At 45.1% G+C, this 20,431-nt stretch overlaps 2 protein-coding genes across 2 annotated transcripts in view; both read left to right on the forward strand.

Moving 5' to 3' along the window:
- The window catches only part of igf1 (insulin-like growth factor 1), a 184,020-nt gene extending 182,922 nt beyond the window's left edge, over positions 1-1,098 (forward strand). Inside the window, exon 6 of the transcript XR_013937619.1 lies at positions 1,051-1,098. The gene's annotated coding sequence lies outside the window, so the exon portion shown is untranslated. The remainder of the gene's footprint in view (positions 1-1,050) is intronic.
- itfg2 (integrin alpha FG-GAP repeat containing 2) overlaps positions 1-20,431 on the forward strand; it is a gene marked incomplete at its 3' end in the record, with an annotated part of 30,892 nt that overhangs the window by 3,868 nt on the left and 6,593 nt on the right. Inside the window, exons 7-11 of the mRNA XM_080538493.1 lie at positions 899-993; positions 1,442-1,495; positions 3,030-3,121; positions 3,544-3,661; positions 11,561-11,615. Coding sequence (XP_080394619.1) covers positions 899-993; positions 1,442-1,495; positions 3,030-3,121; positions 3,544-3,661; positions 11,561-11,615 — 414 coding nt within the window. The remainder of the gene's footprint in view (positions 1-898; positions 994-1,441; positions 1,496-3,029; positions 3,122-3,543; positions 3,662-11,560; positions 11,616-20,431) is intronic.

The following is a 20,431-nucleotide window of genomic DNA, read 5'->3' on the forward strand; positions in this document are numbered from 1 at the left end:
GTGTGTACCCCGCTTTATCGGATGGCTCTTAAGATTATCCTATAAGATTATCTTGTGGTGTGAGGTGTGTTAAGAGTCAATCTCTCCCGACAATCTGCTCGGAAAATGGTCTTGGCCGACAATCGTAAATGTCAAATGTGTTCAATACTTACTTACGACCAAAAATCCTAGGGTTGCCAGATGGACTCGTTTTTTGGGGGGTGGAATTAGCGGTTTTAGACTGTGGTTAGGGTGGAAAATGTCAATCCCATCTGGCAACCCTGCTCGCGAGTCCAATTGTGACGTGGAATGGAATGTAGCCAATCAAGAAGCGAGCTGACTTCTTCTTCTGCACTTTATTTGCCCTGTCGCACATGGTTGCCTTGTACAGGTCAGTCAGGGTACTACGTTAGATAATAATAATAATAATAATAACTTTATTTGTATAGCGCTTTTCCTGCAAACGTTGCAGCTCAAAGTGCTTTAATCATTATATAATCTTAATTGAATTATTTTGTAATTTAAAGGCAATATAAAAGGATGGGTTCACGCGAGATTTCTGGCTTGGGGAATGAGACTCTAGAGAGTCTGGAGTCTGTCGTAATGATAATCTTTATGTCTGTGGGGTGCTGAAATGGGAAAATCGGCGCACACCACACACAAGATTAAGATTTTGAAAATCCTTATGTGTGTACCCCGCTTTATGTAAACTGGCAGTGTGTTCCACAATTTGGGTGCATAAAATGAGAATGCAGCCTCACCAAATCTCTTCGTGTGTGTGTGTGTGTGTTTGTTTGTGTGTGTGCGTGCGTGCGTGTGTGTGTGCGTGGGTGCATGTGTGTGTGCGTGTGTGCGTGCGTGCGTGCGTGTGTGTGTGTGTGCGTGTGTGTGTGTGTGTGTGTGTGTGTGTGTCTCACAGCGAGGGTCCTCCCAGAGATGTCATCTTACATCTGACCCACGGGCGGATCCACAACAAGAACGTTTCCACTCACCTGATCGGCAGCATCAGCAGAGGTAACGATGGCGTGGTGTATGAACACAAGACACTAATCGTGACGTTAGAATTATCAGGTTCTATCTCCATTTTTGTCAACATTGAGTTTTTTACATAATCTGATCCATTAGGTGTTTATTAATGCCTGTGTGGTGTTATTTTTAAAATGTTGACATTTTTAAGTTAGTAATTCATACAATACAAAGGTTCCATCTCACAAAACATAATGTAATGTAAAAACTTTGACGCTCAATATCTCTGAACTACCCTAAACGGAGATAGAACCTTATCATTCTAAGCTCACGTAATGTGTTCATTGTGAAATGAACGACAGGTTTACTGTGAGATAAGTGACCTAAATGACATTATTACTTTAACTCCCACCAGTCGATGTTGATTGGAGCTATAAACTGTCCCTAAATGTCTTTGCAAATGTCCACTGTTGTTGTTGTTGTTTTCTGTGACCAGGCTCTAAAGGCGGAGATTCCAAATGTGGCCTGTTTGCTCTCTGCACTCTCGACGGTGAGTGTTATAGTCAAGTACTTGGTAAATGGACTGCACTTATATATCGCCTTTATCCAATGCGCTTTACAACGGCCTCTCATTCACCCATTCACACACACATTCACACACCAATGGCGGCAAGCTACCATGCAAGGCGCCGGCACGCTCACTGGGAGCAATTTGGGGTTCAGTGTCTTGCCCAAGGACACTTCGACATGTGGCCAGCCGGGGCTCGAACCGCCGATCTGCTGACCTTGCGATCATTAGACGGCGGCACAGCCGCCCCAAGTACTTGAGAAGAGCAGCCAGCTGCACCGTTGTCTAGTAATCACACTACCGTGACCTTCTGTCCTCTAAAATCCAGCCTCAAGTGGAAAACCTAATGGAAAGTCGCTCAGCTGGAACAACACTGCAGTTAATAACATCCTGAACTGTAAATCATAACTTGGCCTATCAGTGGTGCTCAGCGAAATAGAGGAGTCTCTGCTCTGCTGATATGGGACTTTTCCCTCGTGATGTTGATGAGCAGTTTACAGGGCTTGTGTGACTCAGGCCTGGGAAGGATACTATGAATGGAGGGACACTATCCAGGCAGCAGTGATTCTGGGTAATTTTAGTTTTTTTATTCATTTATTTAAAAGGGACATGGACAGTCATTGACTCTCCCTGAATTAGCTGGGTAGCTAAATGACATCAGCAGTCCCTGGGCAGGTAAATCCACAGGGGAAATACGGCCTCGGGTGTTATAAACAATTTCAAACAGAACTACAGGACATAAAAACATCACACTTTACAGTCAAGAAAAAATTACAGCAAATATTACATCATAATAAAAAAATAAAAGAAAGAAAAAAGGATCTATGTGGTCAGTGGTCACATGATTGGTTATCTATCAGCCATCATTTCAGTTTGGATTTGAAGCCTGTCAGAGTGGAACAATCACACTACCAGGACAGTATCAGAGGTAGAGGGTTGGTTGACATGACGTCCAGTACCGTGTCGGTTCTGATGAGAGCAGATGCAAGCACAGATGGAGCGCTCTGAGATTCTGGAGAAACAATCAATATTCATCATCACTCCTAGAGACAGTGTGTCATGCTTGTGTTAACCCATTAGGATCAACGTGTGACGAATTGTACCGAGAAAAGAGTCCTGTATGTGAAATGTGAACAGCTCATATCCTTCTGTCAGTTCTGCCCTGCCTCCTCCTATTGGACTCCACACTGCAAAAAGTCAGCTCTCAAAGGGTTAGGGTAGCAATAAAATGGGGGATATATTCCTTAAAATAAGCTAAATTCCCTGCCAACAGAACAGGAACATTTCACTTGCCAAGATGTTTTTTGTGTCTTAAAACAAGTAAAAGATATCTTAAAACTAGTGCAGTCGGACAAAAAAAACAAGCAGATATTGCCTTGATTTAAGATATTTCATCTTACTTCGATTTACTTTTTGCAGTGCACTGAGTCGGTGCTAGAATACTAGTTACACATAGATTGCTCTTCATTTTGGGGGGGTTTTGGGGTTTTATTTCTGTATTTTGCCTGTGTTTTAGGTACCCTAAAGTTGATGGACAGTTCGGAGCAGTTGATGTGGTCGGTGCAGGTGGATCACCAACTGTTTGCCCTGCAGAAGCTGGATGTCACTGTGAGTTTGGGTGTCTGTGTCTGTGTCTGTCTGTCTGTGTCTGTGTCTGTGTGTGTGTCTGTGTCTGTGTCTGTGTGTCTGTGTCTGTGTGTGTCTGTGTCTGTATCTGTGTGTGTGTCTGTGTGTCTGTGTCTGTCTGTGTCTGTGTCTGTGTCTGTGTCTGTGTGTGTCTGTGTGTGTGTCTGTGTCTGTGTCTGTGTCTGTGTGTCTGTGTCTGTGTCTGTGTGTGTCTGTGTCTGTATATGTGTGTGTGTCTGTGTGTGTTTTGTATATTGTGTTTCAGGTAGTATGCGTTAAGTGACAGTCCTGTGTGTGTGTGTGTGTGTGTGTGTGTGACTGTGTGTATGTGTGTATGTGTGTATGTGTGTCTGTCTGTCTGTGTGTATGTGTGTGTGTGTGTGTGTGACCGCGACCGTGGTCAGGGTGACGGCAGGGAGGAGGTGGTGGCGTGTGCCTGGGATGGTCAGACCTACATCATCGACCACAACCGCATGGTGGTCCGCTTCCAGTTCGATGAGAACGTCAATGCTTTCTGTGCAGGTGAGACCCCCTTCACTTAGAGCATGCTCTGCTGTTAGAGCTGCTTCAGGATTCTAGAACGATCTCTAACCTCAACCACGACACGACCTCTTTATTAACCATTCTATTTGGATTTCGTGGTTGTTTTCTGTATGACAATAGAGCAAATGAGATTTGTACTGGGAAACCTGAACAGAATTGTAAAATGTGTAACAGCGTCTGTCACCACTGGGTGGCAGCACTAGGCTTCGCGCTCCGAAACAGGCTTCATCCTCTCCCTCTGACGCCGTCTCTGGTTTTAGCTCCTACAGGGGTGCAAACTTGTCACCTTTTAGCCGTTTTTTACCTCAAAATAGGTCAACAATTTTCATAAATGTTCTTTGTTTTCAAGAAAAAGTGAAAATTGTGTCACCTTTTTGGGCCATCACCAGTTTGCATTCCGGCTCCAAGCCATCAGTGCTTTCTTCTCTCTCATGAACACTGTCTCTCCAGTTTTAGATCAAACACCGGCGCTTCTTTGAGAGATTATATTATTATAACGTAATAGGATTAAAAGTTAAAAGGATTAGAACTTGACACACAGCCTACATACGCTTAAGCCTTCTGTCACTCGTCAGGACCACAACTCGTCGTGTTACGTTTACATTTTTGGCATTTATCAGACGCCTTATTCCAAAGCGACTTACAATCGATACATTTGACTAAGCAAGCGAATCATCAATCCACCAGTTCTAGTAGGAAGAGTAATCTAGCTCAGGCCAGGGGCCACTGGCAGTCGTCGTGATAGAAGAAGAAAGAAAGGAAGAAAGTTTTATTTTTATTTTTTTTAATAGACACTGGAGGGTCAGTCGAAGTCTTAGGAGGCATAGTATAGGGGAAAAGCAGGTGCCTTAGGAGCCACGGTGCTGGGGGTAGTAATGTCTCAGGAGGAGCAGTTGAGGTGTAGCCTGGGACTCGTATCACTCCTCTACTCAAAAGGCAGCGGAGAAGAAGATCTAAAGGGAAGGAACTTAGACCTTTCCTGGGATGTGTTTCCAGTAAGACGTGAGTGGAAGAGGAGAGGAGGAGAGGATTCGTGTTCCTAGAACCTTCTAGCATTACGACCGCCGGTGACCCCCGGCACCAAACACAGATGACCTTTCCCTGCTATTTTCTGGTGGATAGATGATTCACTTACTTAGTCAAATGTGATTCGTAGCTTTTGGATAAAGGTGTCTGCTAAATGCTAGAAATGTCAATGTAAATGTTCGCTAACCGCTGAGAAAAGGGCCGTAGCCTACGTACACAGTAGTCTACGTACACAGTAGCCTACGTAAACAGCGGGTCTTCTGTTTGGTAGCAGCCACTCAGTGTTGGTGATGATTGGTGTGTCTTAACCCCACTGTTAGTCTGCATGAAGTCTGCCTCGGCCGGTGAAACACACATTAGTTCACAGTTCGGTGATGAGCTCATTATGATGCACCTGTACCTCTGTCCGACAGCACAGCAGGGCAAACAGTTAGTCCAAATTGGCCTCGATATGACGTCACCATTTCCATACAATTTGAGGCGGTTCCTACTGTCATTACAATAAATGCTACTTGCGTCATGATGGGGCGTGCTGTGATAAGAATAAGAATAACTTTTATTTGTATAGAGCTTTTCCTGCAAACGTTGCAGCTCAAAGTGCTCCAATCATTATTATAATCATCATTGAATTATTTAGTCATTTAAAGGCAATATGAAAAAGATGGGTTTTTAGTCTTGACTTGAACATTTGAATATTTGCTGAGGTTGCCTCCCTAATGTAAACTGGCAGTGCATTCCACAATTTGGGAGCATAAAATGAGAATGCAGCCTCACCAAATCTCTTCTTTTGTACATGTGGTACACAGAGAAAACCAGCGTCAGAAGACCTGAGAGCTCTATTGGGCTGATATGCTAGCAAAAGGTCTTTCAGATATTCTGGTGCTGTGCCAGTGAGAGCTTTATAAACAAGCAGAAGGGTCTTGTAATCTATTCTGAACTTAACAGGAAGCCAGTGTAGAGTCTCTAAAATAGGAGTTATATGAGCTCTTCTGCTTGTTTTGGTTAAAACTCTCGCTGCTGCATTTTGGAGTAATTGCAATTAGTGCAATAAATGCTACTTGTGTCATGATGGGGTGCTGTGATGGTTTTGAGTCGTGTTTGGTTCTGGTTCTGGACAGGTCAGTACACACGTGTACAGTGTTTGGTTCTGGTTCTGGACAGGTCAGTACACACGTGTACAGTGTTTGCTTCTGGTTCTGGACAGGTCAGTACACATGTGTACAGTGTTTGGTTCTGGACAGGTCAGTACACATGTGTACAGTGTTTGGTTCTGGACAGGTCAGTACACACGTGTACAGTGTTTGGTTCTGGTTCTGGACAGGTCAGTACACATGTGTACAGTGTTTGGTTCTGGCTCTGGACAGGTCAGTACACGTGTGTATGGTGTTTGGTTCTGGTTCTGAATGAATTAATGAATGAATGAAAGAATGAAAGTTTAATGAAAGTTTAATGACCACACGACCTAGGTCGGTGGAATTTGTTGTCGGTACAGCTCAAAAGCAGTGTCAAAAAACATACACACATTGTACAGACTATTACATGGACAAGAACACACATAACCACAAGACAAGACAGAACATATTTACAATTTACAATTTATACAGTGCAGTGAGTCAGGTGTTGAGAATCCTTATGGCAGAGGGGAAAAAACTGTTTTTGAAGCGGGATGTTTTGGTGGCCAGGGATCGGTAGCGCCGTCCAGAGGGCAGCAGTTGAAACAGGTGGTGAGCAGGGTGGGAGGGGTCAGAGATAATTTTATGTGCTCTATTTGTGGTGCGTTTGAGATACAGTGATTCAACTGATGGGAGAGGGGTGCCGATGATCTTGGATGATTTCCTTACTATTTGCTGTAGTTTCCTTTTTGATTTACTGTCCGAGCTGCCGTACCAAACTGTGATAGATGAGGTGAGTATGCTCTCAATGATGGCGGTGTAGAACTGAAGGAGGGGTTTTTGTTTTACTTTGAATTTTTTGAGCTGTCTAAGAAAGAATAGTCGTTGGTGGGCTTTTTTGGTGATGAAGTCTGTGTTGGTGTTCCATTTGAGGGAGTTGCTGATGTGAGTGCCAAGGAATTTGAAGGAGTCCGTTATGGTTATGGGTTCTCCAAGGATGTTGATGGGTTTTTGGGGGGGGGGGGGCTGTGCCTGAAGTCTACGATGATTTCTTGTGTTTTTGATGAGTTGAGCTGGAGGTTGTTGTTGAGGCACCAAGTGACTGCTTGGGCTATCTGCTCGCGGTAATGGTCTTCATTATTGTTTGTTATGAGTCCGATTATGGTAGTGTCATCCGCATATTTCATAAAGGTGACTGAGCTGTGGAGAGATATCAGGTGGTTGGTGTAGAGGGAGAAGAGCCAGGGTGAGAGGACGCATCCCTGGGGGGCGTCTGTGCTGAGGGTCAGGGGTCGAGATGAAAGGCTGTTCATTCTGGACAGGTCAGTACACATGTGTACAGTGTTTGGTTCTGGTTCTGGACAGGTCAGTACACACGTGTACAGTGTTTGGTTCTGGACAGGTCAGTACACATGTGTACAGTGTTTGGTTCTGGTTCTGGACAGGTCAGTACACACGTGTACAGTGTTTGGTTCTGGTTCTGGACAGGTCAGTACACACGTGTACAGTGTTTGGTTCTGGACAGGTCAGTACACATGTGTACAGTGTTTGGTTCTGGACAGGTCAGTACACACGTGTACAGTGTTTGGTTCTGGACAGGTCAGTACACACGTGTACAGTGTTTGGTTCTGGTTCTGGACAGGTCAGTACACATGTGTACAGTGTTTGGTTCTGGCTCTGGACAGGTCAGTACACGTGTGTATGGTGTTTGGTTCTGGTTCTGAATGAATGAATGAATGAATGAAAGAATGAAAGTTTAATGAAAGTTTAATGACCACACGACCTAGGTCGGTGGAATTTGTTGTCGGTACAGCTCAAAAGCAGTGTCAAAAAACATACACACATTGTACAGACTATTACATGGACAAGAACACACATAACCACAAGACAAGACAGAACATATTTACAATTTATACAGTGCAGTGAGTCAGGTGTTGAGAGTCCTTATGGCAGAGGGGAAAAAACTGTTTTTGAAGCGGGATGTTTTGGTGGCCAGGGATCGGTAGCGCCGTCCAGAGGGCAGCAGTTGAAACAGGTGGTGAGCAGGGTGGGAGGGGTCAGAGATAATTTTATGTGCTCTATTTGTGGTGCGTTTGAGATACAGTGATTCAACTGATGGGAGAGGGGTGCCGATGATCTTGGATGATTTCCTTACTATTTGCTGTAGTTTCCTTTTTGATTTACTGTCCGAGCTGCCGTACCAAACTGTGATAGATGAGGTGAGTATGCTCTCAATGATGGCGGTGTAGAACTGAAGGAGGAGTTTTTGTTTTACTTTGAATTTTTTGAGCTGTCTAAGAAAGAATAGTCGTTGGTGGGCTTTTTTGGTGATGAAGTCTGTGTTGGTGTTCCATTTGAGGGAGTTGCTGATGTGAGTGCCAAGGAATTTGAAGGAGTCCGTTATGGTTATGGGTTCTCCAAGGATGTTGATGGGTTTTTGGGGCGGGGGGGCTGTGCCTGAAGTCTACGATGATTTCTTGTGTTTTTGATGAGTTGAGCTGGAGGTTGTTGTTGAGGCACCAAGTGACTGCTTGGGCTATCTGCTCGCGGTAATGGTCTTCATTATTGTTTGTTATGAGTCCGATTATGGTAGTGTCATCCGCATATTTCATAAAGGTGACTGAGCTGTGGAGAGATATCAGGTGGTTGGTGTAGAGGGAGAAGAGCCAGGGTGAGAGGACGCATCCCTGGGGGGCGTCTGTGCTGAGGGTCAGGGGTCGAGATGAAAGGCTGTTCATTCTGGACAGGTCAGTACACATGTGTACAGTGTTTGGTTCTGGTTCTGGACAGGTCAGTACACACGTGTACAGTGTTTGGTTCTGGACAGGTCAGTACACATGTGTTCAGTGTTTGGTTCTGGACAGGTCAGTACACATGTGTACAGTGTTTGGTTCTGGTTCTGGACAGGTCAGTACACATGTGTACAGTGTTTGGTTCTGGACAGGTCAGTACACATGTGTACAGTGTTTGGTTCTGGACAGGTCAGTACACATGTGTTCAGTGTTTGGTTCTGGACAGGTCAGTACACACGTGTACAGTGTTTGGTTCTGGTTCTGGACAGGTCAGTACACATGTGTACAGTGTTTGGTTCTGGCTCTGGACAGGTCAGTACACGTGTGTATGGTGTTTGGTTCTGGTTCTGAATGAATGAATGAATGAATGAAAGAATGAAAGTTTAATGAAAGTTTAATGACCACACGACCTAGGTCGGTGGAATTTGTTGTCGGTACAGCTCAAAAGCAGTGTCAAAAAACATACACACATTGTACAGACTATTACATGGACAAGAACACACATAACCACAAGACAAGACAGAACATATTTACAATTTACAATTTATACAGTGCAGTGAGTCAGGTGTTGAGAGTCCTTATGGCAGAGGGGAAAAAACTGTTTTTGAAGCGGGATGTTTTGGTGGCCAGGGATCGGTAGCGCCGTCCAGAGGGCAGCAGTTGAAACAGGTGGTGAGCAGGGTGGGAGGGGTCAGAGATAATTTTATGTGCTCTATTTGTGGTGCGTTTGAGATACAGTGATTCAACTGATGGGAGAGGGGTGCCGATGATCTTGGATGATTTCCTTACTATTTGCTGTAGTTTCCTTTTTGATTTACTGTCCGAGCTGCCGTACCAAACTGTGATAGATGAGGTGAGTATGCTCTCAATGATGGCGGTGTAGAACTGAAGGAGGAGTTTTTGTTTTACTTTGAATTTTTTGAGCTGTCTAAGAAAGAATAGTCGTTGGTGGGCTTTTTTGGTGATGAAGTCTGTGTTGGTGTTCCATTTGAGGGAGTTGCTGATGTGAGTGCCAAGGAATTTGAAGGAGTCCGTTATGGTTATGGGTTCTCCAAGGATGTTGATGTTTTTTTTGGGGGGGGGGCTGTGCCTGAAGTCTACGATGATTTCTTGTGTTTTTGATGAGTTGAGCTGGAGGTTGTTGTTGAGGCACCAAGTGACTGCTTGGGCTATCTGCTCGCGGTAATGGTCTTCATTATTGTTTGTTATGAGTCCGATTATGGTAGTGTCATCCGCATATTTCATAAAGGTGACTGAGCTGTGGAGAGATATCAGGTGGTTGGTGTAGAGGGAGAAGAGCCAGGGTGAGAGGACGCATCCCTGGGGGGCGTCTGTGCTGAGGGTCAGGGGTCGAGATGAAAGGCTGTTCATTCTGGACAGGTCAGTACACATGTGTACAGTGTTTGGTTCTGGTTCTGGACAGGTCAGTACACATGTGTACAGTGTTTGGTTCTGGTTCTGGACAGGTCAGTACACACGTGTACAGTGTTTGGTTCTGGACAGGTCAGTACACATGTGTTCAGTGTTTGGTTCTGGACAGGTCAGTACACACGTGTACAGTGTTTGGTTCTGGTTCTGGACAGGTCAGTACACACGTGTACAGTGTTTGGTTCTGGTTCTGGACAGGTCAGTACACACGTGTACAGTGTTTGGTTCTGGTTCTGGACAGGTCAGTACACACGTGTACAGTGTTTGGTTCTGGTTCTGGACAGGTCAGTACACATGTGTACAGTGTTTGGTTCTGGTTCTGGACAGGTCAGTACACATGTGTACAGTGTTTGGTTCTGGACAGGTCAGTACACACGTGTACAGTGTTTGGTTCTGGTTCTGGACAGGTCAGTACACATGTGTACAGTGTTTGGTTCTGGCTCTGGACAGGTCAGTACACGTGTGTATGGTGTTTGGTTCTGGTTCTGAATGAATGAATGAATGAATGAACGAATGAAAGTTTAATGAAAGTTTAATGACCACACGACCTAGGTCGGTGGAATTTGTTGTCGGTACAGCTCAAAAGCAGTGTCAAAAAACATACACACATTGTACAGACTATTACATGGACAAGAACACACATAACCACAAGACAAGACAGAACATATTTACAATTTACAATTTATACAGTGCAGTGAGTCAGGTGTTGAGAGTCCTTATGGCAGAGGGGAAAAAACTGTTTTTGAAGCGGGATGTTTTGGTGGCCAGGGATCGGTAGCGCCGTCCAGAGGGCAGCAGTTGAAACAGGTGGTGAGCAGGGTGGGAGGGGTCAGAGATAATTTTATGTGCTCTATTTGTGGTGCGTTTGAGATACAGTGATTCAACTGATGGGAGAGGGGTGCCGATGATCTTGGATGATTTCCTTACTATTTGCTGTAGTTTCCTTTTTGATTTACTGTCCGAGCTGCCGTACCAAACTGTGATAGATGAGGTGAGTATGCTCTCAATGATGGCGGTGTAGAACTGAAGGAGGAGTTTTTGTTTTACTTTGAATTTTTTGAGCTGTCTAAGAAAGAATAGTCGTTGGTGGGCTTTTTTGGTGATGAAGTCTGTGTTGGTGTTCCATTTGAGGGAGTTGCTGATGTGAGTGCCAAGGAATTTGAAGGAGTCCGTTATGGTTATGGGTTCTCCAAGGATGTTGATGGTTTTTTTGGGGGGGGGGGGCTGTGCCTGAAGTCTACGATGATTTCTTGTGGTTTTGATGAGTTGAGCTGGAGGTTTTTGTTGAGGCACCAAGTGACTGCTTGGGCTATCTGCTCGCGGTAATGGTCTTCATTATTGTTTGTTATGAGTCCGATTATGGTAGTGTCATCCGCATATTTCATAAAGGTGACTGAGCTGTGGAGAGATATCAGGTGGTTGGTGTAGAGGGAGAAGAGCCAGGGTGAGAGGACGCATCCCTGGGGGGCGTCTGTGCTGAGGGTCAGGGGTCGAGATGAAAGGCTGTTCATTCTGGACAGGTCAGTACACATGTACAGTGTTTGGTTCTGGTTCTGGACAGGTCAGTACACACGTGTACAGTGTTTGGTTCTGGACAGGTCAGTACACATGTGTTCAGTGTTTGGTTCTGGACAGGTCAGTACACATGTGTACAGTGTTTGGTTCTGGACAGGTCAGTACACATGTGTACAGTGTTTGGTTCTGGACAGGTCAGTACACATGTGTTCAGTGTTTGGTTCTGGACAGGTCAGTACACACGTGTACAGTGTTTGGTTCTGGTTCTGGACAGGTCAGTACACATGTGTACAGTGTTTGGTTCTGGCTCTGGACAGGTCAGTACACGTGTGTATGGTGTTTGGTTCTGGTTCTGAATGAATGAATGAATGAATGAAAGAATGAAAGTTTAATGAAAGTTTAATGACCACACGACCTAGGTCGTGGAATTTGTTGTCGGTACAGCTCAAAAGCAGTGTCAAAAAACATACACACATTGTACATGACTATTACATGGACAAGAACACACATAACCACAAGACAAGACAGAACATATTTACAATTTACAATTTATACAGTGCAGTGAGTCAGGTGTTGAGAGTCCTTATGGCAGAGGGGAAAAAACTGTTTTTGAAGCGGGATGTTTTGGTGGCCAGGGATCGGTAGCGCCGTCCAGAGGGCAACAGTTGAAACAGGTGGTGAGCAGGGTGGGAGGGGTCAGAGATAATTTTATGTGCTCTATTTGTGGTGCGTTTGAGATACAGTGATTCAACTGATGGGAGAGGGGTGCCGATGATCTTGGATGATTTCCTTACTATTTGCTGTAGTTTCCTTTTTGATTTACTGTCCGAGCTGCCGTACCAAACTGTGATAGATGAGGTGAGTATGCTCTCAATGATGGCGGTGTAGAACTGAAGGAGGAGTTTTTGTTTTACTTTGAATTTTTTGAGCTGTCTAAGAAAGAATAGTCGTTGGTGGGCTTTTTTGGTGATGAAGTCTGTGTTGGTGTTCCATTTGAGGGAGTTGCTGATGTGAGTGCCAAGGAATTTGAAGGAGTCCGTTATGGTTATGGGTTCTCCAAGGATGTTGATGTTTTTTTGGGGGGGGGGGCTGTGCCTGAAGTCTACGATGATTTCTTGTGTTTTTGATGAGTTGAGCTGGAGGTTGTTGTTGAGGCACCAAGTGACTGCTTGGGCTATCTGCTCGCGGTAATGGTCTTCATTATTGTTTGTTATGAGTCCGATTATGGTAGTGTCATCCGCATATTTCATAAAGGTGACTGAGCTGTGGAGAGATATCAGGTGGTTGGTGTAGAGGGAGAAGAGCCAGGGTGAGAGGACGCATCCCTGGGGGGCGTCTGTGCTGAGGGTCAGGGGTCGAGATGAAAGGCTGTTCATTCTGGACAGGTCAGTACACATGTGTACAGTGTTTGGTTCTGGTTCTGGACAGGTCAGTACACATGTGTACAGTGTTTGGTTCTGGTTCTGGACAGGTCAGTACACACGTGTACAGTGTTTGGTTCTGGACAGGTCAGTACACATGTGTACAGTGTTTGGTTCTGGACAGGTCAGTACACATGTGTTCAGTGTTTGGTTCTGGACAGGTCAGTACACACGTGTACAGTGTTTGGTTCTGGTTCTGGACAGGTCAGTACACACGTGTACAGTGTTTGGTTCTGGTTCTGGACAGGTCAGTACACACGTGTACAGTGTTTGGTTCTGGTTCTGGACAGGTCAGTACACACGTGTACAGTGTTTGGTTCTGGTTCTGGACAGGTCAGTACACATGTGTACAGTGTTTGGTTCTGGCTCTGGACAGGTCAGTACACGTGTGTATGGTGTTTGGTTCTGGTTCTGAAGGAATGAATGAATGAATGAACGAATGAAAGTTTAATGAAAGTTTAATGACCACACGACCTAGGTCGGTGGAATTTGTTGTCGGTACAGCTCAAAAGCAGTGTCAAAAAACATACACACATTGTACAGACTATTACATGGACAAGAACACACATAACCACAAGACAAGACAGAACATATTTACAATTTACAATTTATACAGTGCAGTGAGTCAGGTGTTGAGAGTCCTTATGGCAGAGGGGAAAAAACTGTTTTTGAAGCGGGATGTTTTGGTGGCCAGGGATCGGTAGCGCCGTCCAGAGGGCAGCAGTTGAAACAGGTGGTGAGCAGGGTGGGAGGGGTCAGAGATAATTTTATGTGCTCTATTTGTGGTGCGTTTGAGATACAGTGATTCAACTGATGGGAGAGGGGTGCCGATGATCTTGGATGATTTCCTTACTATTTGCTGTAGTTTCCTTTTTGATTTACTGTCCGAGCTGCCGTACCAAACTGTGATAGATGAGGTGAGTATGCTCTCAATGATGGCGGTGTAGAACTGAAGGAGGAGTTTTTGTTTTACTTTGAATTTTTTGAGCTGTCTAAGAAAGAATAGTCGTTGGTGGGCTTTTTTGGTGATGAAGTCTGTGTTGGTGTTCCATTTGAGGGAGTTGCTGATGTGAGTGCCAAGGAATTTGAAGGAGTCCGTTATGGTTATGGGTTCTCCAAGGATGTTGATGAGTTTTTTGGGGGGGGGGGGCTGTGCCTGAAGTCTACGATGATTTCTTGTGTTTTTGATGAGTTGAGCTGGAGGTTGTTGTTGAGGCACCAAGTGACTGCTTGGGCTATCTGCTCACGGTAATGGTCTTCATTATTGTTTGTTATGAGTCCGATTATGGTAGTGTCATCCGCATATTTCATAAAGGTGACTGAGCTGTGGAGAGATATCAGGTGGTTGGTGTAGAGGGAGAAGAGCCAGGGTGAGAGGACGCATCCCTGGGGGGCGTCTGTGCTGAGGGTCAGGGGTCGAGATGAAAGGCTGTTCATTCTGGACAGGTCAGTACACATGTGTACAGTGTTTGGTTCTGGTTCTGGACAGGTCAGTACACATGTGTACAGTGTTTGGTTCTGGTTCTGGACAGGTCAGTACACACGTGTACAGTGTTTGGTTCTGGACAGGTCAGTACACACGTGTACAGTGTTTGGTTCTGGACAGGTCAGTACACATGTGTTCAGTGTTTGGTTCTGGTTCTGGACAGGTCAGTACACACGTGTACAGTGTTTGGTTCTGGACAGGTCAGTACACACGTGTACAGTGTTTGGTTCTGGACAGGTCAGTACACACGTGTACAGTGTTTGGTTCTGGTTCTGGACAGATCAGTACACATAATAATAATAATAATAATAATGGATTTTATTTATAAAGCACTTTACATTTCAAGAATCTCAAAGTGCTACAGTCAATAAAAGAAACAAAAACAGCACAACACAATAAAGATCACTAAAAACATCAAAAGCAGAAAGGTTAAAAAGACACTGTGGCATAAAACTAAAGAAAAAAATAAATACAAATCTGGCTACTGGAACGCTTTGTTAAAAAGACGAGTCTTAAGTCCGCTCTTAAAAGAGTCGACCGACTGTGGTGCTCTCAGGTGGGCAGGGAGGGCGTTCCACAGTTCGGGGGCGATGGAGCAGAAGGCCCGGTCTCCCATGGAGCGGAGGTGGGTTTTGGTGGGTTTGAGGAGGTTTGCATTTGATGAGCGGAGAGTGCGAGTGGAGGGGCTGTGGGATTTGACCAGTGTATGGTGTATGGTGTTTGGTTCTGGACAGGTCAGTACACACGTGTATGGTGTTTGGTTCTGGTTCTGGACAGGTCAGTACACATGTGTACAGTGTTTGGTTCTGGACAGGTCAGTACACATGTGTTCAGTGTTTGGTTCTGGTTCTGGACAGGTCAGTACACATGTGTTCAGTGTTTGGTTCTGGTTCTGGACAGGTCAGTACACACGTGTACAGTGTTTGGTTCTGGACAGGTCAGTACACATGTGTACAGTGTTTGGTTCTGGTTCTGGACAGGTCAGTACACATGTGTACAGTGTTTGGTTCTGGACAGGTCAGTACACATGTGTACAGTGTTTGGTTCTGGACAGGTCAGTACACATGTGTTCAGTGTTTGGTTCTGGACAGGTCAGTACACATGTGTACAGTGTTTGGTTCTGGACAGGTCAGTACACACGTGTACAGTGTTTGGTTCTGGTTCTGGACAGGTCAGTACACACGTGTACAGTGTTTGGTTCTGGACAGGTCAGTACACATGTGTACAGTGTTTGGTTCTGGTTCTGGACAGGTCAGTACACATGTGTACAGTGTTTGGTTCTGGACAGGTCAGTACACATGTGTTCAGTGTTTGGTTCTGGACAGGTCAGTACACACGTGTACAGTGTTTGGTTCTGGTTCTGGACAGGTCAGTACACATGTGTACAGTGTTTGGTTCTGGCTCTGGACAGGTCAGTACACGTGTGTATGGTGTTTGGTTCTGGTTCTGAATGAATGAATGAAAGAATGAAAGTTTAATGAAAGTTTAATGAAAGTTTAATGACCACACGACCTAGGTCGGTGGAATTTGTTGTCGGTACAGCTCAAAAGCAGTGTCAAAAAACATACACACATTGTACAGACTATTACATGGACGAGAACACACATAACCACAAGACAAGACAGAACATATTTACAATTTACAATTTATACAGTGCAGTGAGTCAGGTGTTGAGAGTCCTTATGGCAGAGGGGAAAAAACTGTTTTTGAAGCGGGATGTTTTGGTGGCCAGGGATCGGTAGCGCCGTCCAGAGGGCAGCAGTTGAAACAGGTGGTGAGCAGGGTGGGAGGGGTCAGAGATAATTTTATGTGCTCTATTTGTGGTGCGTTTGAGATACAGTGATTCAACTGATGGGAGAGGGGTGCCGATGATCTTGGATGATTTCCTTACTATTTGCTGTAGTTTCCTTTTTGATTTACTGTCCGAGCTGCCGTACCAAACTGTGATAGATGAGGTGAGTATGCTCTCAATGATGGCGGTGTAGAACTGAAGGAGGAGTTTTTGTTTTACTTTGAATTTTTTGAGCTGTCTAAGAAAGAATAGTCGTTGGTGGGCTTTTTTGGTGATGAAGTCTGTGTTGGTGTTCCATTTGAGGGAGTTGCTGATGTGAGTGCCAAGGAATTTGAAGGAGTCCGTTATGGTTATGGGTTCTCCAAGGATGTTGATGGGTTTTTTGGGGGGGGGGGGCTGTGCCTGAAGTCTACGATGATTTCTTGTGGTTTTGATGAGTTGAGCTGGAGGTTTTTGTTGAGGCACCAAGTGACTGCTTGGGCTATCTGCTCGCGGTAATGGTCTTCATTATTGTTTGTTATGAGTCCGATTATGGCAGTGTCATCCGCATATTTCATAAAGGTGACTGAGCTGTGGAGAGATATCAGGTGGTTGGTGTAGAGGGAGAAGAGCCAGGGTGAGAGGACGCATCCCTGGGGGGCGTCTGTGCTGAGGGTCAGGGGTCGAGATGAAAGGCTGTTCATTCTGGACAGGTCAGTACACATGTGTACAGTGTTTGGTTCTGGTTCTGGACAGGTCAGTACACATGTGTACAGTGTTTGGTTCTGGTTCTGGACAGGTCAGTACACACGTGTACAGTGTTTGGTTCTGGTTCTGGACAGGTCAGTACACACGTGTACAGTGTTTGGTTCTGGACAGGTCAGTACACATGTGTACAGTGTTTGGTTCTGGTTCTGGACAGATCAGTACACATGTGTACAGTGTTTGGTTCTGGTTCTGGACAGGTCAGTACACACGTGTACAGTGTTTGGTTCTGGACAGGTCAGTACACATGTGTTCAGTGTTTGGTTCTGGTTCTGGACAGGTCAGTACACACGTGTACAGTGTTTGGTTCTGGACAGGTCAGTACACACGTGTACAGTGTTTGGTTCTGGACAGGTCAGTACACACGTGTACAGTGTTTGGTTCTGGTTCTGGACAGATCAGTACACATAATAATAATAATAATAATAATGGATTTTATTTATAAAGCACTTTACATTTCAAGAATCTCAAAGTGCTACAGTCAATAAAAGAAACAAAAACAGCACAACACAATAAAGATCACTAAAAACATCAAAAGCAGAAAGGTTAAAAAGACACTGTGGCATAAAACTAAAGAAAAAAATAAATACAAATCTGGCTACTGGAACGCTTTGTTAAAAAGACGAGTCTTAAGTCCGCTCTTAAAAGAGTCGACCGACTGTGGTGCTCTCAGGTGGGCAGGGAGGGCGTTCCACAGTTCGGGGGCGATGGAGCAGAAGGCCCGGTCTCCCATGGAGCGGAGGTGGGTTTTGGTGGGTTTGAGGAGGTTTGCATTTGATGAGCGGAGAGTGCGAGTGGAGGGGCTGTGGGATTTGACCAGTGTATGGTGTATGGTGTTTGGTTCTGGACAGGTCAGTACACACGTGTATGGTGTTTGGTTCTGGTTCTGGACAGGTCAGTACACATGTGTACAGTGTTTGGTTCTGGACAGGTCAGTACACATGTGTTCAGTGTTTGGTTCTGGTTCTGGACAGGTCAGTACACATGTGTTCAGTGTTTGGTTCTGGTTCTGGACAGGTCAGTACACACGTGTACAGTGTTTGGTTCTGGACAGGTCAGTACACATGTGTTCAGTGTTTGGTTCTGGTTCTGGACAGGTCAGTACACATGTGTACAGTGTTTGGTTCTGGACAGGTCAGTACACATGTGTACAGTGTTTGGTTCTGGACAGGTCAGTACACATGTGTTCAGTGTTTGGTTCTGGACAGGTCAGTACACACGTGTACAGTGTTTGGTTCTGGTTCTGGACAGGTCAGTACACATGTGTACAGTGTTTGGTTCTGGCTCTGGACAGGTCAGTACACGTGTGTATGGTGTTTGGTTCTGGTTCTGAATGAATGAATGAATGAATGAAAGAATGAAAGTTTAATGAAAGTTTAATGACCACACGACCTAGGTCGGTGGAATTTGTTGTCGGTACAGCTCAAAAGCAGTGTCAAAAAACATACACACATTGTACAGACTATTACATGGACAAGAACACACATAACCACAAGACAAGACAGAACATATTTACAATTTACAATTTATACAGTGCAGTGAGTCAGGTGTTGAGAGTCCTTATGGCAGAGGGGAAAAAACTGTTTTTGAAGCGGGATGTTTTGGTGGCCAGGGATCGGTAGCGCCGTCCAGAGGGCAGCAGTTGAAACAGGTGGTGAGCAGGGTGGGAGGGGTCAGAGATAATTTTATGTGCTCTATTTGTGGTGCGTTTGAGATACAGTGATTCAACTGATGGGAGAGGGGTGCCGATGATCTTGGATGATTTCCTTACTATTTGCTGTAGTTTCCTTTTTGATTTACTGTCCGAGCTGCCGTACCAAACTGTGATAGATGAGGTGAGTATGCTCTCAATGATGGCGGTGTAGAACTGAAGGAGGAGTTTTTGTTTTACTTTGAATTTTTTGAGCTGTCTAAGAAAGAATAGTCGTTGGTGGGCTTTTTTGGTGATGAAGTCTGTGTTGGTGTTCCATTTGAGGGAGTTGCTGATGTGAGTGCCAAGGAATTTGAAGGAGTCCGTTATGGTTATGGGTTCTCCAAGGATGTTGATGGTTTTTTTGGGGGGGGGGGCTGTGCCTGAAGTCTACGATGATTTCTTGTGTTTTTGATGAGTTGAGCTGGAGGTTGTTGTTGAGGCACCAAGTGACTGCTTGGGCTATCTGCTTGCGTTAATGGTCTTCATTATTGTTTGTTATGAGTCCGATTATGGTAGTGTCATCCGCATATTTCATAAAGGTGACTGAGCTGTGGAGAGATATCAGGTGGTTGGTCTAGAGGGAGAAGAACCAGGGTGAGAGGACGCATCCCTGGGGGGCGTCTGTGCTGAGGATCAGGGGTCGAGATGAAAGGCTGTTCATTCTGGACAGGTCAGTACACATGTGTACAGTGTTTGGTTCTGGTTCTGGACAGGTCAGTACACACGTGTACAGTGTTTGGTTCTGGTTCTGGACAGGTCAGTACACATGTGTACAGTGTTTGGTTCTGGTTCTGGACAGGTCAGTACACATGTGTACAGTGTTTGGTTCTGGTTCTGGACAGGTCAGTACACATGTGTACAGTGTTTGGTTCTGGACAGGTCAGTACACACGTGTACAGTGTTTGGTTCTGGTTCTGGACAGGTCAGTACACACGTGTACAGTGTTTGGTTCTGGACAGGTCAGTACACACGTGTACAGTGTTTGGTTCTGGTTCTGGACAGGTCAGTACACACGTGTACAGTGTTTGGTTCTGGTTCTGGACAGGTCAGTACACATGTGTACAGTGTTTGGTTCTGGTTCTGGACAGGTCAGTACACATGTGTACAGTGTTTGGTTCTGGTTCTGGACAGGTCAGTACACATGTGTACAGTGTTTGGTTCTGGTTCTGGACAGGTCAGTACACATGTGTACAGTGTTTGGTTCTGGACAGGTCAGTACACACGTGTACAGTGTTTGGTTCTGGTTCTGGACAGGTCAGTACACACGTGTACAGTGTTTGGTTCTGGACAGGTCAGTACACACGTGTACAGTGTTTGGTTCTGGTTCTGGACAGGTCAGTACACACGTGTACAGTGTTTGGTTCTGGTTCTGGACAGGTCAGTACACATGTGTACAGTGTTTGGTTCTGGTTCTGGACAGGTCAGTACACACGTGTACAGTGTTTGGTTCTGGACAGGTCAGTACACATGTGTTCAGTGTTTGGTTCTGGACAGGTCAGTACACATGTGTACAGTGTTTGGTTCTGGTTCTGGACAGGTCAGTACACATGTGTACAGTGTTTGGTTCTGGACAGGTCAGTACACATGTGTACAGTGTTTGGTTCTGGACAGGTCAGTACACATGTGTTCAGTGTTTGGTTCTGGACAGGTCAGTACACACGTGTACAGTGTTTGGTTCTGGTTCTGGACAGGTCAGTACACATGTGTACAGTGTTTTGTTCTGGCTCTGGACAGGTCAGT

The sequence above is a fragment of the Nansenia antarctica genome (genome assembly GCF_963989245.1).
Source record: "Nansenia antarctica genome assembly, chromosome: 8".
NCBI lineage: Eukaryota > Metazoa > Chordata > Actinopteri > Argentiniformes > Microstomatidae > Nansenia > Nansenia antarctica.